We start from the raw sequence: 21287 nt of genomic DNA on the forward strand, positions 1-21287 counted from the left end.
TATATATACATACATACACGTTTTATTTTATTATGACATAGTCTGCATGGATGGCAAATTGTTTCTGAAAGTAGACAGTTTCAAATATCTCAACTCCATAACATCAATAAATGATCAATGGAATGAGACAGACAAGCGTATAACAAGCATGAACAGAGACAGAGCCTTCTCTCTACCAAGAATACTGAAATTCCAAAAAATCTTTAAAAATTTGAAACTAAGGGTGTACAATGCTATGATAAAGCCAGGTCTCATATGGCTATGTGTTGAAGCAACATTAAATTAAAAATGTTATAATTTTTATTAGATTAGTTAATATGTGAAATAGATTTATTTTAGCTATAAGACATTTGTTTACTAAAAGTAAACATATGATTGTAAACAAAAGAGGCATGATCCTTTGAAGGAAAAGGAGAGGCAATCACCGATTGTTAACAATGAGGGCATTGTTATTGCAGTTTTAGTTTTCCCCGCAGCTTCGCAGTCTCCATGGTAAGAACATCATAGACTTTTGGCCAAGCCACTTCACCCACACAGGGGCCCCTATTCTGCGTGCTTCCAGAACATTTCAACTGTCATCTGGTGAGATTATATATAAACATTTACAAACATTTGCTTAAGGCACATTGAAGACATTTTCTTTTGTTTATTATTACAAAATTAGTTTTAAGTGTTTGCAAAGTATTAAGCTGTTTTTCCTTTTTTTATCAATGAATAAGATTAATTTGTTTTATAGTTTTTTTTTTCATTTTGTTTATATGTATATATTCATTTATATTTTTGTTCTGTTTAGTTTAATACATGCTATTTCTTGGTTAAATATAGACTACTAACACATTTCTGTAAATAATCATTCCAATCCAAAAATAATTTTCCCAGTGCATATTATACCTGGCAAGGGGAAAGTCTTTCACAGAGGCTCTCAGTTCAGGTAACACTGTGAGACCTGAGCTCTATAAGTTACCCTAGAAAGCAGAATCTAGAGATTTGAACAGAAAGTCCTCCATACAATTACAGGAGTGATCTGGGATCAGAGCCTTAACACAGGGAGGAGATGAACTAACAGTGAACTGCTTGCAGAGACAGGTCAATCAATAACTCATATCAAAACAAGGAGGTTAAAATGGGCAGAACATGTGGCTCAAAGCAATCCATCAGGGTGTCTCTACACAACAATGAATGCCAGCCAGTATAGTAGGCAAGAGACCAAGTAGGAGGCCAAAAACTAGATGGATAGATAGGTAGAATCAACAAAGATGTGGAAGAGCTCCATACAAAAAACTGGAAAGCAGTAGCCCAAGATAGACAGGTGTGGAGAAGGCTGGTTTGGGCAACCAAAGATCTACAAGGTCTGTAGAGCCAACCGAAAAAAATATATTAGGTTTTATTTCCCACATCTTTCATTACATTGTTTTAAGTAATTTTCATTTTGTAAATATATTTACTAACTAAATTTTCATATATATTTTATTAATTGTTCTTTCCTCTTACTTAATTTTAATTACACTCTTCTCTTACAGCCTTATCTTCTTATTAAAAGACTTGAACAATTCATGTCTGTAAACACTATATATGTATCCATAATGGTAGTTGTTTTCTAATCATTCTATACATCCTTTTATGCATTGGTCGTAATCTTGTTTTTTGTTTCTAGCCCTGATGAAGGCTAGAAATTCTGGCCGAAATGTTGACACTAATAAATAAGTTTTTAACTTATTTGAGTTCTTCTCTGACCACAACCCAAACATCTCCTCATATAAATTAATTTCCTGATTATAATAATTCACTATTTAAAATAAATATACTACATTTAATGTTCTCACAAAAATCAACTTTGATAAATTATGCCAAACCATTGGAGAGCATTCTATAACTTGATAGTACAAATAGAAAAATAAAATAAAATAAATTTATTACACAGAATAGACACCTATAAAATATGGAATTTTTAGTTACTACCAATATGTAATGTACTTTGATATAATTATTATGATTAATACTTAATGAATTTGACAAGTAGAAGTAGCAAAGGAATATATGAGATCCTATAGATGGATTAGAACCCAAGAAGAAATAAAGCAATTATCAGGAAGAACACAAAATTCATACCAAATTTATGAATGTCACTACAGATAATTCAAAGATTTCTATTAACTAATACATTTTTTTCTCCATAGAATCTCAATATTCCATCAAATACAAAAAAATCTAGATTATATGGGTCAAGGCAACCCCTTCTGACTATACTCAGTTCGTTTTGATACAGAAAGTATTTAGTAATCAAGAATACTAGGAAAATACACAAAATGTGAAAAGTACAAGTGTGCAAGGAGCACTTGCAAATCTTTAATTTTTTTAAAAAGATTTTGAAATTTTATGTTTCATCACTATGCAATAATTATCATTTCAACAGCTATTACAGAAATTTTGAAATTGAAAATAAAGAACTTTCAAGACCTTTTATTTAATATTTGCAAGATATTTATTACATTATATTACAACTTATTGCATATTCCAAACATGTTTTTTGTTCCTACTCACTTCATGATGGCGATCATCATCTTGTTTTTGTAAATGTTTAACTTTTACTATTTCCTGGCTAAGTTGTTCTTGCAACTAAAAATTAAGATATAAAACATGCCAATGAATTTTAAGTTAAATTAATTCTTATAAATATAATTAAAAAATATAGGTTACTATGATAAGCACTTAAACAATTAATAGATCAAGGGGATGAAGGTGATAGATAAATAGCATTTTGAGAAAAATTGATTTATTATTATGGATAGAGGTGTAAAATAAGTATTTTTAACATTTCTTCCTACAATTTACATAAATTCAATATTTAGTTCGGATCTGACTGGATAAAGGTACTACATAATGATATACCTTAATGTCTGCCCTACAGTAACAGAGGTGATTTGAATTCAGTTTTCTTAGAACTTGAAAAATGCTACTTATCATCTTTATAAACTTGACCCTTCAATTAATACTTTACTTTCAAAACAAATGGTGACTCATGACTAAAGATGTTTTCAACTATTAAAAAAATTAAACTTGAAGATTAAAAACTTCCTACCATTCAAGCCTGTAATACTACCACTGGATAAATCTTTTTTTCTTATAAGCTTCAATTTGGTTTGTGAAATGAAATTAACTTATGTTTAATATTTAAAAAAATGTTAGAAAATCCATTAATTAAAACAGCAGGTTGTATTTCATTAACATATAAAGAAAAGATCCCAACTAATTTTTCCTATGATGGTCACTGCTTTTATTGTTATAGTTTAGCTGAAATATCAAATGGTTTTATCACTTAATTCTAAGATTAAAATTTAGGCCTAGACATTTACCTTGAATATTTGTTTTTAATTAAGCCTATTATGATGTATTTGTCATTTTCTACTGAGAGTTACAAATATAGTTAAGTCTGGTTTTTTATACACAATTTCCAAAATGTAGAAAGAGTTTCAATGGTTTGAGTTTGCAGTTGTGAAATTATTCCCTACCAGTAGCTAAAAGAATAGTTTTTCTTGCATATGTAATAAATTATATATTTCCAGGATGAAGTAAAATAAAACTTGGGTTAATTAAAATGTTCAAAAAGGTTAGTGATAAACAAGAACCTTGTGATGTCCTTGTTTTAGTTATTAGTTCAATGTACAGAAGTTAGGTTTTATTTTGACTGTCCAGCCTATGAAGATTATAAGTGAAAACTAGATTAAATAAAATATGTTTTAGGTCACTTCTAACTTCTTAATTTTTCATTCGCCATGGTCCACCATGCACTATCAATCACTCCATAAATATCGAACTTAAACCAGCAGGACAAAAAACCTGAGATTAGGAGGATTTGATTACATTTCAAATTTTGTTTAGAATATCTACACTTTTTTTTTTTATGACTTACATCCAAAATAGTTATAAGTAGAATAGTTATAGGTTTAAGTTACTTTGAATTACAGTCAAGAATTATTTGAAATAGGACTTTTTTACATTTCTATGGTATAATTTCTTCGAAACCATATTGCCTGGTAAATAAAAAACACTTATATTAAATCTTAAAAATAATGGACTTATTACAAAATAATTACCTCTTCTTTTTCGAGTGAAATTGATTTCAATTTGGAAGAAAGATCACTTTTATCAGTAATTAAATCATCTTTCTCTTGTTGCATTCTGTTTATAGTTTCTTTCAGCAAAGAAACATTGTTTTTATCTAAAACAATAATATTTATAAAACATTAATTTATCTGCATGCACACACACACTTTTATGGTTATAAATACAGCTTATAATATTATAAACTAGGATCTGATATCTTGCCGCTAATTGTGAACATCTGAATTCTCAAAGAAAATACACAATTAATCAATTAAATACCACTAATACTTTGAAAGATAGACATGAGAGCATAAACAACACATAACATGAAACTAAAATGCACATACTAAAGATAACAACTTTATTAATGTACAATATTAAAGGTTTATCAGCTGCAGGAAAGTAGGTTTATCGGAGGAGCTACTGGAAAGAGTACAATAGCAATTAAAGTAATACAGTCTGGGAAGAGTTTGTCTGAAGAAGAAATGATGCAAAACAATTGATGTTGCAATGAAATGATGGTTCAAAGAACAGGTAAGATCAAGGGAATGAAGAAAGTTGGAAGGGGCAGATATAAAATATTAATTAAATTTATCAGATGAATCTGAGATTATAGAGGAAGGGAATCGAATTGAGAGGAATACCGGATAAAAAGTTTGTGAAGAAGCTACCACTCTGATTTAGAATTGGGAGCAAAGAAAAAGAGCTTCAAGGAGTAGTTAAATTTCACTTATCAAACTGTTACGTTTTTCAAATTTGCAGAGAACCTTTAACAATTAATAGTGATTTCCAATCCTTTAAATCAAAAGCATCTTAAACCTAACTCAAGTCACTTTTACAGATTTCTTGTAACTTTCACTGAGCAGGGCAACAAAAGGTAAAGGCTTTAAAAGTATCAACAATTTTGAGAGGATTGGAAGTAAGAAAGTCAATCAATGAAAAAATTGAGAAGTACAAATATTATTTCATAAATTTTGCTTGAACATCATTCTTACTAAAAATAATTTATAAGATATCAAAAATACTTGAGCCTGTTTTTCAAGAACCTTTGTCATTCCTATCATACATTTTGTCAAAAGGAACATGACCACATCTAACCTAATTTTTAATTTTGTATTATTTACAAAACTTTTCACAACAAAATGCATGTCAGAACTGAGGGTTGAAAAAAATATGGGAACTTACAAATATTTATTTATTTTTTCCCCAACACAATACATTGTTCAATATTTCATCAATACAAAAAGAGCATTAAATGTATGAATAAGAAAAGTAGAGTATCGATCAGTAAGTAGACCTGCACATAATTAATCAATTATTTAACCATTTTGCAATTTAGAAGTAGAATCTATTTGAATAAAACAGTATCACCATCATCTCCTTATCTATGCCACGTTAACCACTCCTAGGACATTTAGGCATAGGAATAAATACATTACGGGTTATAGTGATATTTTTTATTTTATTAAAGTATCTATTAAAAATATACTGTACATAAAGTTCCTTAGATATTTTTGGTTTTAATAAATGTTGGAACATTTAATCTGCTTTTTTTTTTTTTTCTATTCCGATATATTCAACCACTTTAATAATTGTACTGCAATTTTTTTTTAACCAGAAAAGGGTGCTGCAAAAACGTTTTTAGTCTAAGGGTACTACAAATTTATTTTACTCCAACAAGAGTGCTACGGCGAAAAAGGTTTAGGAACTGCTACTCATAAAAACAATTGTCAAACAAGTGCATAATGAAAAAAATGTATAACCTGAAGCCATATCAGTCCTTAATTCCTTAAGCTTTCCCTGCAAGCTTAATGTAATTTGTTTTTCATTTTTTAAAGATGTTTCCAACTCCAGTAACTGTTTTTTTAATTTGGTAGTAGAATCCTGCCTTCCCTGAAATTAGATTTATTTTTAGTACATACACACACAACTACTTATATTTACAAGTAAATGTTTATGTGTATGTAATTAAATATCTATATATATTGCTAAGATATTTTTATATCTGTGGAGATGAAAGAAATATTAAAAATGTGAATTTTTGCCATGAACAAATATATAGATATTGTTAAAGCCATAAAAATGAGGATAAAAAAAATTTATTAAGTATAATAAAATCATTATTCAATTAAAAGTTATGTGTTTGAATGAAGAGAAGGGTTTAATTATTATATTATGTCAATATTAAATATTGTTATATTAATAAAAATTAAAAGGTTTAATAAATGTATTATAATCCATTTCAACATGATTTGAATATTTTGTATAGTAAAATATTTTTTTGTAATTTTTGAATTTAAAGGCCATAAATTTATCAAGGTCACGGCAAGATGAAATCCATAGCTGATCTCAAATGAAACAATTGCATACAGCATTGTGTGTATATGACATTTGAATGTTCAGCTGCATAACCAGACAGATTTTTAGTTTATGTTTTGTTTTGAACATAAACTTATTTCCAAATAGTAAAATTATTTTTAAAAATATTCAATTATTAACTACAGGATGCAATGCCTGCAGTTCTGGATGTCCTGGAAAGGACACCTAGAACAATGTAAACATCCTCATTACAGACAGAGCTGTTATTGGTAGGGATATTGATATAGTAGTTAATGAACAAAACACTTTGTGACCAGGAAATATTTTTCATCAAGTCTAGAAGTGGAAACTTATAACCTTCATTGTTATCCCTACCTACAGACTGCAGTACATTCCAATTCTACATGCCTTCACTGGGTGCATACAAATTCTTTTCTGTAATTCGAAAACCAGTATCAGATGCTTGAATTACCCTATTCTAATACCCTTGTAAAGGAAATGTTCAGCAACAAGGACCTAAAGGCACCTTAAGTGGGTCATGGAATCATGTTGGTGATGTAGAATGGCACCAGTAAATTCACATCACATCAGGCTTCCAAGCTCTTACTGGTAAGGAATATTTGCTGAGACACAACAATATAGCTAAAATTATTCATCAAGAAATTAAAAATTCTGAATACCAGTTCATATTTAAGTTGAAAATTGGTCAAAAATTTGAACGATTAATATATATATATATATATATATATAAACCCTGTACCACTACAACCCATGAAGGGTCATAGGTTCAGTACTATGTAAGGATATACAGGTACTAGACCAACGGTTGTGCATGGCAAAATAATGTGCAATGTGGTCTAAATCACGCTCAAATGCCAAGGTTTTCTCCTGATTTAAGGATATCCACTGTTAAGAGTCTGGGTATGCAAAATTCTTTAACTTTCCATTACAGTCCTCTACAACCCTTATGCATGCAATATAGTTGTTTAATGCTCCTTTTACAGTGTAGAATGTTATATAAGTCTATCCTCCATTATTTCTGTTAACGGAATACGAACACAATAGCTTATGAATAATACTTTAGATTAAAATACTGAGGTATATTTACCAAGTGAAATAAATATACCATTTATAAAATATATAATTTATCTTTCCTAGAGATGGCTATGGTCATTGATTTTTGAGTGAAGACTTTAGATTTTGTTTCTTATTTCATAAGCCTATAAAGAGTATTCATGGGTAGTAATTTAACCTCAATGTGTAATGGTGCTAATTAAACAGGCTAATTATGTTTCTATATAAATAAATAAATTAATAATTGATTTGTCATTTAATTATACTTTTAGGTCCAAGAGATCTCTACAGCAAATTGAAAAAGTATATGTCCCTCATTTTTCATAACAACAATTAGTGTGTTAATTTCCAATTAACTGTAATAAATAAATGTTAACAGGCAAAAACTGAAATAAATACATGTTAACTGGCAAAAACTGAAATAAATAATCAAATACAGTGGAGTAATTCTACAAAATAACCAAATCTACACATAAAAATGGTATCAAAAACTGAAAACAAAACAAATAAAACATACTGAATCCAGCTTTTTTACTTTCAACCAATCAGATGTTTCATCTTCATATGAGTTTAGTAAAGTATCAATCAGAAGCTGAATTTCTGAACGAGACAGTTCAGCTTTACGAATTACAGCCAAAACAGAATTAACATTTATGACTTGCTTCTCGATACCTGAAAAAAAAAATATATATATACATACACACGTTTAAATACATAAATGAGAGAGAGGGTGAGAAAAAGGGAGAGAGGGAGTGGTAGAGAAAATCTCAAATTTATTGATTAAGGATTAAAATAAATAGTAAATGGAACTTACTAGCAGTCCGATTCACTTTACGAACACCTGAGATATCTGTTTGCTTTTTCTTTTCAACTTTCACTTCAATTTTAATTTTTTTGTCATTATCTCTTAAAACTGGTTCAACAGAAGCTTCAGGTTCAGATGGTTTTTCTAAAGATTTAACCTTTGATTTCTTATCAGTTACTTTCTTCAGATTTGTTTCATTCAGAATATTAGATACAGGGTTCTCAACTTCCTTTTCAACTATGTTTGAGATTTTGGATTTTACCATATTTTTCACAATATTCACTGGTTCAATCTTTTTGTTTTGTAGAATTTCTTTGGTTTGCTATTAAAATGAAACAAAAAATATGTTAACACACTACATGAATAAGTCACAAGTGAAGAATTTAATTTAAAGAATAGAAACAAGAAACTTTCAAAAACAGAAATGGGCAACATTCAATACAATTACTACTTAAGAAAAAAAATCTTGAAAAAGCCTTAATTAAAAGTGTCATATAAAAGAAAAAGAAAAAAAAAAAAATAGAATCAGTAGTGTTGTTACAGATAAAATTAAACTGGCCTAGTTTAATTATAGTCATGTTATTATAATAAATAAATAAGCTAACATTATAATACTTGGTAAACCTTATAATATACAAACTACCAGTACACCTAGAGGTCAGAAACATGAGAAACAATCAAGTTTGAGGAAAATAGGCTCCTAATATTTGAAAGACAACTTTTGAGGAGAATATTTGGAGCTTTAAGAGAGGGAGGAGTGTGGAGAAAAACATAAAACAGGGAACTAGGTATAATGATCTCAACATAATCTGATATATCAAGCTGGGAAGAAATTCTCCCAAACAGAGAGAATGGAGTGCCCTAGGATATGATGGGTGGATGGTGTGGAAGCAAATGACCTTGCTGGACACCCAAAACTGGAGTGCTACAGCACATGACAGCTCCATCTAGCAGAGACAGCTAGAGGTCTAGACTCACAGAGTGGGTTTTTGCATCAGTTATATACTTATGAATGTGTGTAAAACTTGTAACAAAAAAACAGAATTAAGTAAGGTTCTAAAATATCATACTTCTTTTAATGAGTCATGATTGTTATTTTCTTTCTGGTCTTCTAAATCTTCATCAAGTACATCTGGTTTCTTATCTTTTACTTTTTTTATGTTCTTTTTTGTTTTCTTCTGCTTAGTTTTGTCAAAATTACTACGAGACTGATCCATATATTCTTTAATCAGTTTTCGACGATTAGCTCTAGCTTCATCAAAAGAGTCTTCCTTAATTGAATAAAAAGATAAAACTGCATATACAATTACTGATGCTATGATTGAAAATACACCACACAGAACTCCTATTTGCATATCCATAATCATCCTGGAAAATTAAAAAAATCTATTAGTCCACAATTTATATAAATAATTAAATATAAATTTTATATTGATACTATTTTACGTCTTCCTTCCTTTTATTTATATGTAATTTCTTATCACTTTATTTTTACATAATATTTATCCTAGCTTAAATTGCCTTATTGTATCTTATTGTTGTAATATTCTCAGTTTTTTTTTTGTATCTTTTTAGCCCTGATGAAGCCCTGCAAAGTGGAGCGAAACGTCGGAAAATAAATAGTTGTAAACTATTTTTGTTTCTCTTTCGACCGCAACCCTGACCATCATCTTATATATAATTACTTTTTCTATTCATTTTGCCTAATTATTACAATACAGTATTATTATAGTCACTAAATTCTATAACAACTGTTTTTTCCTTTAGTTAATTTTAATAATATTAGCTCACTCTCATCCATCATACATTTTTCTTTTCCAGTGATCCTCCACAAGTACTTCATTTATTAAAAACTATTGCATGAAATGAAAAATAAACACAGGTCTCCCTTTTCTCTATGGAACTTCATCAATTCATATTTGACCCTATGGTGCCAGCATGTTATGAGGAGGGAGTTGTTGGGGGCATTTTCACAGCACATGAGCTTATGTTTCAGACTCACCGCCACATTTGTGATAAAGGGACCATACTTTTCTCTCCTCTCCGATGATTTCTAGGACTCCACATAGATGTGCATCGTTAATTAAGTAAGTTTTGAAGAATTGGACAGACAGTCCCCAAAAATACTTCAATACAATAGTATACACTGTTTTCCAAGGGTAATATACTCTTCTATAAAGCAACTTCTCGGACAATTAAACCTTTATATGTCTTTCCTTTCTTCATTGGATGACATTTCGGAATAAGTTTTGTACATTTTAAACCCCACTTCCTGTGATCCACAATCGTTTTTAAAAAATAGGTCGTTACTTAACAAAATGATTTATATAAAAAAATTTAAGATTGTTGACCGTATGGATTTTAGAAAACGGGTTTTAAAATGGACTAAAATTATTCCAATACCACATCCAAAGAGGAAATAAAAGATATATGATGTTTGTTTTCAATTTATAATTTTTTTCTAATCAATTCATGGGTTTTTTTTTTTAATCTAATAATTTTTAACCAATTCATATTTTTTTACCTTCCTTGTATATTTTTTAACACGCTTAATTAAATAAATGTAAACTAATTTATTAATTTCTGTATTATTTATGTATTACATATATAACTTTATATGTTTTATTGCAATTAAACTGTTTTTAAATACTTGATTGATTTATCCATGCTCATCAATTTGCCTCATTTATTTTTAATACATTATTTTTAAATTATGGACTTCAATCGACCTAACTCCAGAAGCATATCAGATGAACTGTATATATTCAGAGATCAGGTGGTCTGGTTCAAGAAGCATTGGTGGCATCTTGGATGTCTGTGGCAACTGCAGGAGATGGCAAAAAAATTTCTTAAGATAGTGGCAGGACGAGGAAGGACAAGCATTGGGCTAGCTAAACAATACTTTTCCAATATTGTTTACACAGACATTTAATAAGGAATTAATAGAGAGCAAACTAAAAGATCTTTCTTCAGGGACCAATAATATCTATGGCCTGATATTCATCAGTAATAGAGGTGTTGGACTACATAATGCAATGAAACATCCCAAGGAGGCAAACAACAATAAACAAAGAGTCTTAGTTAATAATGAAAAGAATAATAAATATGGAGATGATGGAGTAGTCAAGAAAGAAATAACTACATGATTGGCTACCTTTGAGGAATCCTAAAGGAAAAGAATGTCAATTCTCCGAATTTTGACGAAGTGTTGGCACTTATTAAAAATAAATCTGAAATAGCCAACAAGGGTGCTGGAAAACTGTTGATTTCACAGAGAGCTATTAAGGTAGATAGGTAGAAGCAAGAATAGTACAAATATGAAGCGGCTCAATTTAATTATTATAGCAGAAAAAAGAAAGTGGTGCCGTAAATAATAAACACCAATACTCATAAGCAGTATCCATTGAAGTTAGCTGATATGAAAAGGCAATTTAGAAACCTCTTAAAAAAAAACTTCTTTAAACATGTGGATGACAAGAAAAATGCCAAAGTCAAATTTGAGTCAATCGACATCCACTCAGAAAATGCAATCAAATCAAATTGAGCAGACACATCGCTGGGGTCGGACTGAGTTTTAATCAGTACAATACAATACTTTTATGTACTACACATTATCAATTCACTTGCAGAGATCATAATGACGGTGGATTAAGTAACAGAGTCTAAGGGCACAGAATCTTGGTCTACAAGAGTAAAAGAAATACTAAATGGACATCTAGAACAATTCATTCTATTGTGCCCTGAATTGTAGAGAATTCGGATCAAGAATTACAAAAACAGATCACATTCACCAATAATCAATGAAGCATCATCAAAGGTCAGTCAGGAACACACGCCAGCCCAAGAATCTTCGTGTTGATAATGTGTTAGTGACATGGTAAAGTTTAAGTTTTGATAAATTGACTAAAATATTTTTATGGTACACCAAGATATAAAAAAAAAAGCTTCATCAAAAGTCTGTCAGGAACACGCGTCAGCCCAAAAATCATTGTGTTAATGAAATGGTGAAGTTTATAAGTTTTGAAAAATTAACTAAAATATTTTTATGATTAACCAATATATTCAACCAATTTAATATTAAATATTTTTCCAACTTTTTTTAACTTATTTATTTGAATTTTCTGGCTTAGAGCCTACTTTACTGTTAATAAAGTAAAAATTCATTAAATATTCAAAACATAAAACAAATAATTTGTATGATTGAAAAAAAAAAAATCAATTGTATAATAACAAGAAAGTTTTTCTAAAATTGGGAACTTGGTAATCCAGCAGAAAGCTGTTGAAAAAAAATCAGGAATAATTCATGATTTAATGAAAAACAGAACTTAGCCTTTTGAAAGCTACCTTCAGATGGTTTTAACAATAAAAAGTTGTAATTGAAGAAAATTGTCTTCCTAATCGCATTGCAATTTAAAATTACCAAACCTAAATGTTTTTTTTAATTATCCCTTGCTATTGTAAAAACAAAATGTGAATTGCAAAAAATAATACAATACTGCATTTATGAGTTGAATCGGACCATTGCCCACATGAACCTCTTTGTATCTCTCAAGAGCTACTATCACCTCCTTACCTAGGATCTACTGATCCAGAAACACAATGTATAAACTATGAAAATGGTAAATAATGTTATAGTTGTAGTCAGGAGAGATGGAAAACCTAAAAATATCACAGCAAAAATAAAAAGCTACATCGGGAAAGTGAGTTGTATTTGTAGAACATTTTTAAAAAAATAAAAAATGTAATTTAAAACATAATTTTCACAAACCTAACTTGATAAATAGATCTCTTAAGGTGGGGTGTGGTGGTTGAACTTATTAACACCTCGATTCAAAAGCAATGCAAATTTAAATTTGGTCGTTGGAGGTCGACTTTTATTTCATGATGAACCCATACAATAAATTTTGGTTAATATACTCTGGTTCAAATAGGTCGGTAATGTGTAGGATAACTAGCCCATCCTACCCTGATTGAAGTGTACAAGGACATGAAACTCAATAAACAACATCCCTTACCATCATGACCATTTTCTCATAATTTTAAAACTAAGCAATATTTTATTTAACTAATCTTTAAAAATGATTCTAACATTGTTAAAACAACAGAGATACTTGTCTTATCCCCTTGACCATGTTTCTGCTACTGAATTGTAACCTACCCTAATGCCTACTGCTTTAATTAGATCATAGTTAAAGTAAATCCTATTTTTAATTAATTTTATTTATTAAAAAGAAGCTATAAGTTAGCAATTCATTCTTCACAAAAGTAAAGAAAAACTAAGTACTCATAAAAGTATATGTAACCATATTTCCTTAAGTATAACCAGAATCGATAAAGATTATGTGTTATTTTGACATGATTCTCCATATTCTTATAGCAATTATGAAATATGCTCCCAGTAAACAATTATTACCTAATTCTAACATTAAAAAGAATTATCATACAAGTAAATAAAAGTTATCTAATAATCAACATTGAAATCAAATTAGCAAATTAACCCAAAACATCATATCAGTACAACTAAAATCAAAAATCATACTGATATGATATATAATTGAATCATAAATGTAGACAAACAAAAAGTAGCAATAATAATACTATTTTCCACAAATGGCAAAGGAGATGTAGGCCCAGATCCAAAAATTTATTACACATGTATAAAACCATTTATCAAATAAGCAAAACCGAGTCATTACAAAATAATTATGACATTAAAATTAAAAAATCTATTTTTTTTTTTTTTTGCCACAAGTAATACTCACCTACAATGGAATAAACATTTCAAAAATTATGTAATTGTACTCCAGCTTTAACAACTAAATTTATTATAAAACATGCAATAAATTAATTCGTTGATGAGTATTATATTAAGTATTATTCGGTAATAACATAGATAGATAACCATTCAACAGAATAACAACAATCATCTATGACAACCGGTCGAATAGAATGGCCACGTATAAATACAATAACCTCTTCACCGATAAAACAAACAACTCGACTGACATATCGATATCTTCCGTCTCTGAGGCAGGCCTAGAATTAAAGTATAGTGTCCTAAAGTAGTTACCAGTTTTGAAACACCAGAGACATTTTATCTATCTATTACAATACAATCTAAAGTATAAATCAGAGTTAAAACATTTTTATCACAACCACACTAAACTGATTATGATTGTCATTGATTGTAAATTTGTTATCAAATATTCCCTTTTACTTTTCGACTAAATTTAATTTTCATCATTACCAGACCTACACGCGTTGATCTTAAAGACTTGAATTGTAAAAAAAAAAAAGTTGCTTCTAGGATTACACCAATAAAGACTTCAATACACTTATCTAATCATGTACTAACAAAGGCTGTATGAGGTAATTCACCAGCCACATTCTGAAGAATGGTTGCTATGTTCTTACAGAATACCTCCATATTACACGTTGAATCATTTTCAGACCTACCGAAGTAAGAAGGTAGATAGGAAAGATAATTATATTCGAAAGGGTACAAGTCTTCGACGTTACAACAATCCTGAAAGGGATCAAGCTGCAGTCATTATCTAAATGAAGTAATGGAAGTCATATAAAAAACTAATGAAATACTTTTATTACCGTACTTGTTAATAATTATCATATTCATTTATATTGTCAGGCGATACATTGAACGATTTATCCGGTTTTTCCTAGAACCTCCAACATTATCCAGAAGATACGATGGATGTAGACCAATATACGGAGGAATCGGATTCAAAGAAAAGAATTCTTGAACCTACCGATTCACCACAGACTCTATCACATGTTAAAAAATGGGTAAATATTACCAAGAAATTACTCCTTTATTAAAAGTGAGAATGGGCGGTAAATTTAATCAGTTGACCGAAATTGACCTTTCATCTGATAAGCACACTAATGCAACACCAAGTACTAATACTTATAACACTAATGTTAAACCCAACCCCATAACAATACAACTTATATTCTTACATAACGCCACTAATTACAAACTCTTACTAAACGACTTAAACACGTTATGTATCCGACCTTTCACAACCCAGTTAACTGGCAATAACACAAAAATTTTGGTATCAACTATAGAAGACTGTAGAACTATGACTAAGTATTATGCCGAAGAAAAAATGGAATACTACACATTTTCTACAGATAAAAATAAATATTTGAACATAGTTATCAGAAAGGTTCTCTATAGTATTGCTACTCGCCCAATATTAACCCTCTGCATGGAACATCTCCTACATATCAGTTAAAAGAAACACCGGCCTCTCAGACCGGAAGAACAATTTTTTCTATTTAATATCAGATTTAATGAAAAGGTTTGGCTAAAGGAAGATTTCATGCGTTATATATTTTTTTATATACCAATTCTTCGACAAAAATATTATTGTTTTATACAATACAGATGAAAATTGGTTACTAGAGTTTATATCATAAAAAAAAATCAAATAATATAAAGTAAAATTGAGGAACATTTAAAAGATTACCTATTATTATAGAATGGTGGAAGATTGTTGATTGACTGTGTGTATAGATGAATGGAATATGGTCCGGGTGCGGTAAAAAAAAAAAAAACTCAAATAGTAAATTTGTATGGTATTTTTATTGAGCCAAATAAAAATAGTATACCCATTTACAATATGAGTTTGTTTTTTTTACCGCACCCGGACCATATTCCATTCATCTATTATTATAGAAAATTGTTATAATCGATAGATATACGAAACATTTTACTAATTACAATTTGGAAACACATTCATTACATATTTTTATGGAGTATTCTAGACAATTAGGGATATTACACTGAACACATTTGTAATTTGTTTTCTTCTCCTTTTGGTATGGACAGTACTGGCAGGTTTTTGGCTTCTCTAGACGATCAGTTCGGCTGGTTTCTGTGACGTTCCAGGATCAATGGATATTAAACAATTTTTTATATTTGTTTTGAGAGTATCAGATAAATTCACTATTTTCAAACGTCGGCAAAGATGGTTTTTTGTTGGTGGCAATCCAAGTTCCGATATAAATTTGAATCTTCTTATATTTCTTGATGCAGAATATTTGTTATATAAGATGTAAGCATTACTGCAACTCAAAGAAATCAAGTAATAGAAAATTGCGAGTGGCCATCTTCTGGTTTTACGGTTATCTGTGGGTGAAATTGTAGGTTCGTTCCTTCCTCATCACACGAGATTTCGCGGTGAGAGGAATGTTCTGACCTTTCTTCTTCATCTTCATTAGGGATATAGGAATCTTCAGAGTCCAGTTCAACATCCGATTCTTCTTCAGAATCAGCAACTAATGCCGTGTCTATTATTCTCCTGGAACGAGAAGAAACGTTCTTCGGTGGACCACTCATAACTATGACCTCTGAAGACACTATAAGGATTAGTTAAAGAAATTAATTAAAAATAATACCATAATATACAAAAGGAATACCGGTCTCTGAGGGCGTACCTCAATTAAGGGAACACGGGTCTTACAGACCGGGAAAAAGACGCTCAAAACAGGAATAACGGTCTACCAGACCGGGAAGAAACTTACCTTAGAAGGAAGACCGGTCCAAGAGACCCAGTAGACTTCGGAAAAGCGGGAATAGGTGGGATAGAGGCGCGAGGACACAAGGGCTGACGCAACCACTACTAGAGTCAGGAGTTAACTGAGACTGTCATAGGTGATGAGCGTAGAATGAAGTATGCTTCTTGGTCTAGAGCCTAATTTTGATACTATGCCGGTACCGCAGACCGGTGTTCCGTGCAGAGGGTTAAAACAACTAGAACAAAAACCTTAGTCCGCAGTCAATCAAGACAACGAAATAAATGGTGAAAATTTATTGTCTTCTATTACTAAAATCATTATCGAAGCTATTATATTAAACCGTATTTACCACAAATAATGACGCATTTAACCACGTTAGTGGCGTCTTTCTTTACGAATGGAACATAATATAAATAACTGCTTATCTACAGTTACTGATTCTCTCCTGACTAACTTGGCTTTACTACAAATCAAACATTATTCCATTAATTCTCAATATTTCATTTTTTGTCTATGGATACAGAATAAAGAACACTAAAAATTTTAAACTGGAATGATCATGGCATATCTTCTCAAAGAAATGAATTCAAAATTTTCCTTGAATCTAACTTCATCGATATAGCCTGCATAACTGAGACCCCCATTTATCCCAAAACATCAAATTAAAGATCCCAGGTTACAAACTTTTACTTAATGACAGAGATTATTCGACTCCTTCTGGTTGTGTAGCCTTAATAATTAAAAATAATATTGACTTTAATGAAAATATCATATCCAACGTATTTAACATAGAGGTCGTTTCGGTTTGTTTACAACTCGTCTTCTTCTACCGTCGTCACGGCAGTTTATAAACCTTCAAATAAAAGAACAACTTCAAGGCAAAATTTTAAAACTGTTACCACCAGGGAACAATACATTAGTTCCAGGTGACATAAATTGTAAAAACATTTACTAGGGATGCCGTAGCTTAAATTCTAGTGGTAATAATTTACTTGATATTTGCTCAAGGCACAATATCCAAATACATGCATCAAATAAACCTACTTTTTACAGATCAGGATGTAAATCTGACATTCTGGATATCGTATTAACAAAAAATATTAATTTTCCTCTCTCTACTCAAGAGATCATAGTCTAAATACGGACCATATCCCTGCATTAATTAATTTCTCAAGTGAGATAAACAATGAAACGATGAGAAAATCCCTCGTGAATGGAGTGATCGACTGGGAAACGTACAAAATTCTTGTCGATGAAAAATTTACATGAGGCAACTGTACAACCTTTCCAACTAAAGGGAAACATTCTCTGGCAGCTGCCCAAAATTAATACTGCTAAAAATTTTAGAAAAAATCACGCAAGGAGGCAGTGGATGCGCCCTATAAACCCTCTTCAAAAAAAGAAATGGAGCCACCTCAAACACGAAACGAAAATGATCAGGACGAATGGGCATATACTAAAAATCAAAGATATGTAGAAGATTTGGACCTAAAGGATCAATCATTCTGCAAAACTACGCGGTGTCTACTGAATAAATACGAACAAAATTCCAAGTCTTGTAGACAATGATCAATTCATCACCAGCGACGCCGAAAAAGCTATTGCGAAAGTGTTTGCAAATTTCTTTGAGAAAACTTTCTCCAATACAGAACGTGAAATGAAGCCCGAATTTAGATAATGATGAAATTGACGAGTACCTAAGTCTCCCTCTCACATATTGCTCATTACTCATTCTTATTGCTTAGCCTATTTTTATATTGTCATTATAACCCCACATTTTCTTTTTTATTTCTCAACTTAAGGAAAACTTTCTTTTATATAGAAACTATTAATTTATTAGTGCTTATGATTTATTTTTTCTCCTTTAGTAAATTTATTTTAGTTTTTCTGATATATTTTCCAAACTCATTTTTACTTCTTTATCTATTATTTTCATCCTATTTTTTATTTAATCTTCTAAGTAGCATTACTTTTCTTTTTATTTTCAAGCCAAGTAAATTATCTTTGTGTTCAAATATTTATTTTATCTCTAGTAAATTATATTTATTATGTCTATATTTATCTAAATTTAATCCAACACTGTATTTAACTTGTTATCTTTCCACTCATACCTTTTATATGCCTAATACAAGTTTATTGCCTGCCACATTGTATTCAAATTGGCAAATAGTGAATGTACCCTCTCCCTTGATATTAACCCAAGCATCCATTCCAATATATTCTCAATTTTCCTTCCTTACTTCTATAATAAATTTGATCCACTCCTCATTCTTTCACACTCTTTCCTTTAGTCCTACATGACTAGCATCCTAACGTCCTGTCATGTTAACTCCCAATCCCTTCCGGCACATTATGACGAATTTCTCGATTACTTCATCCAAAATTTCTACCACACCATTGCAGTCCCAGAAACGTGGCTTAAAACCAATATCCAAACTTCCTCTATCTCCATCCCCAACTATACCCTCCTTCGTCATGACCGAATAGAACATACTGGTGGTGGAGTTGCTCTTTTTGTTCACGACAGCCTGAGGGCCAAAATCCTTTTAAAGTCTCCCTCCCTTGACACTCCTCATCTGGAATATATTTTTGTACAACTTACGTCATGCTCCTTTTCCCTTCTCTATATTGTTATCTATCGCCCACCTCGAGTTCGTTTTGATGATGCATTTGAATCCTCCTTCCTTTCATATATTCCTCTCTTCCAAAACATAATAATCGCAGGTGATCTCAACACGAACCTTCTCACAGACTCTCCCGATCGATCATACCTTATGGACATCTCCCTAGACCTTTATATTGTTCCCTACCAATCCACACATCATACTCAGCCCACTGATACCTGGCTAGATGTATTTATTATTGATTCCCCAAAGAACCTTTTATCCTCCTCCCAAATTCCTATGTCTTTTCTTTCCTCCCATGACCTAATCAGAATTTCCTTCAACATTCCCACTCTCTTGCTTATGCCAAAGACAATTAGTTGGCGAAAGCTTGATTCTTTAACCATATAAAACATTGGTCCTTACCTTGACGAACTTTCCCTTTCCTTAGAACCCATCTATTCACTTTTATCCATTGATGACATGGTCGAATGCCTATCCTCAAATCTCCTTAAATTCCTAAACCAACACGCTCCTCTTACAACCCGTACCTTAAAACGCTCTCCGGCTCCCTGGTTCAACCCAGAAATAAGAAATTTAATGAGAAGACGCTTCAGACGCACCCGAAGTTCAGAGAACTATTCCACCTTTAAGTCTCTCCGAAACCTTACTCAAACATCCTTACGCCGCGCCAAGGAGCAGTACTTTCACAACATCCTATCCCAAGCACCTGATCCTAAATCTAAATGGAAAATCCTTAAGAACCTCTCCGTTATCATTGCTAAATCCTGTCCATACTACCCAGTTGATCCAGACGAGCTTAATACTTTCTTTGTTGCTCCTCCTCCTTCAACAACCTCATGCGAATTTTCATCTCTTCACATCCCTGAAATTCCATTTGATCCCAATAACTTTTATTTCCTAAATGTTTCTCCAGATGATTTAATCTCAGCAGTCCTCAAGTCCAGAACTAACGATTACGGCCCAGACAATGTTCCTGTAAAGATCATCAAACTTTGTCTCCCTGCCATTCTTCCTGCCTTCCTGGACATTTATAACTTCTCCCTTCTAAATTCCGTTTTTCCCAAAGCCTGGAAGAAAGTCCTCGTCGGACCATTGAACAAAGTTCCTTCTCCTTCTTCAGTTTCCGACTTTAGGCCAATATCCATTCTATCCAATTTGGTCAAGCCACTAGAAAGATTAGTCCACTCCCTACTTAATAATTTTATCGAGCAAAAAGCTCTCCTTAATCCTTTCCAATCCGGTTTTCGCTCCCAACATTCCACACAATCCGCTTTATTGAAAATTTCCCAAGACCTCCAATCTGCTATAGACAACCATCAATTAACAATTTTAGTTCTTTTTTGTTTTTCTAAGGCTTTTGACACAGTTAGCCATAAGATCCTCTTTAATAAACTTCAAAACCTTTCCATGTTAAATAGTGTCCTAAAGTGGTTCCTCTCCTTCCTGTCCCATCGTTCCCAAGCAGTCGTCATTCCGAACAAACCTCATTCCTCTCCCCTGCTTCTGTCACAAGGTGTTCTTCAGGGCTCCTCACTTTCTCCAACCCTTTTCTCCATTTATATCAATGATCTTTCTGATTCCATTCACCACACACGATCTCCAAATCTATCTGTCCTTCCATCCCTTCGAAATGCTTGAGGCCATCCAAAGGATACAAGAGGATATTGACAGCATTAACGCATGGGCGTCTAACAATGATTTGAAGCTGAATGTAAAAAAAAAGGAAGGCCATTCTTATTGGTTCCAAGCGCCTCCTTCATACCCTCCCTTACTGTCCTCTACTATTCCTTAACAACCAACCGATTCACTTCTAT

General features: G+C 31.4%; 1 protein-coding gene across 1 annotated transcript in view; it reads right to left on the minus strand.

Moving 5' to 3' along the window:
- The window catches only part of LOC106677179 (kinectin), a 35961-nt gene extending 21741 nt beyond the window's left edge, over nt 1–14220 (minus strand). The window contains exons 1-7 of the mRNA XM_014414928.3: nt 14065–14220; nt 9373–9670; nt 8312–8624; nt 8015–8169; nt 5868–5997; nt 4095–4219; nt 2542–2616 (exon numbers count right to left, since the gene is read on the minus strand). Coding sequence (XP_014270414.1) covers nt 2542–2616; nt 4095–4219; nt 5868–5997; nt 8015–8169; nt 8312–8624; nt 9373–9669 — 1095 coding nt within the window. The 5' untranslated portion in view covers nt 9670; nt 14065–14220. The remainder of the gene's footprint in view (nt 1–2541; nt 2617–4094; nt 4220–5867; nt 5998–8014; nt 8170–8311; nt 8625–9372; nt 9671–14064) is intronic.
- Between the last annotated feature and the right edge of the window lie 7067 nt (nt 14221–21287).

Source organism: Halyomorpha halys, unplaced genomic scaffold (assembly GCF_000696795.3).
Source record: "Halyomorpha halys isolate HHAL.00 unplaced genomic scaffold, Hhal_1.1 Scaffold90.1, whole genome shotgun sequence".
Lineage (NCBI taxonomy): Eukaryota > Metazoa > Arthropoda > Insecta > Hemiptera > Pentatomidae > Halyomorpha > Halyomorpha halys.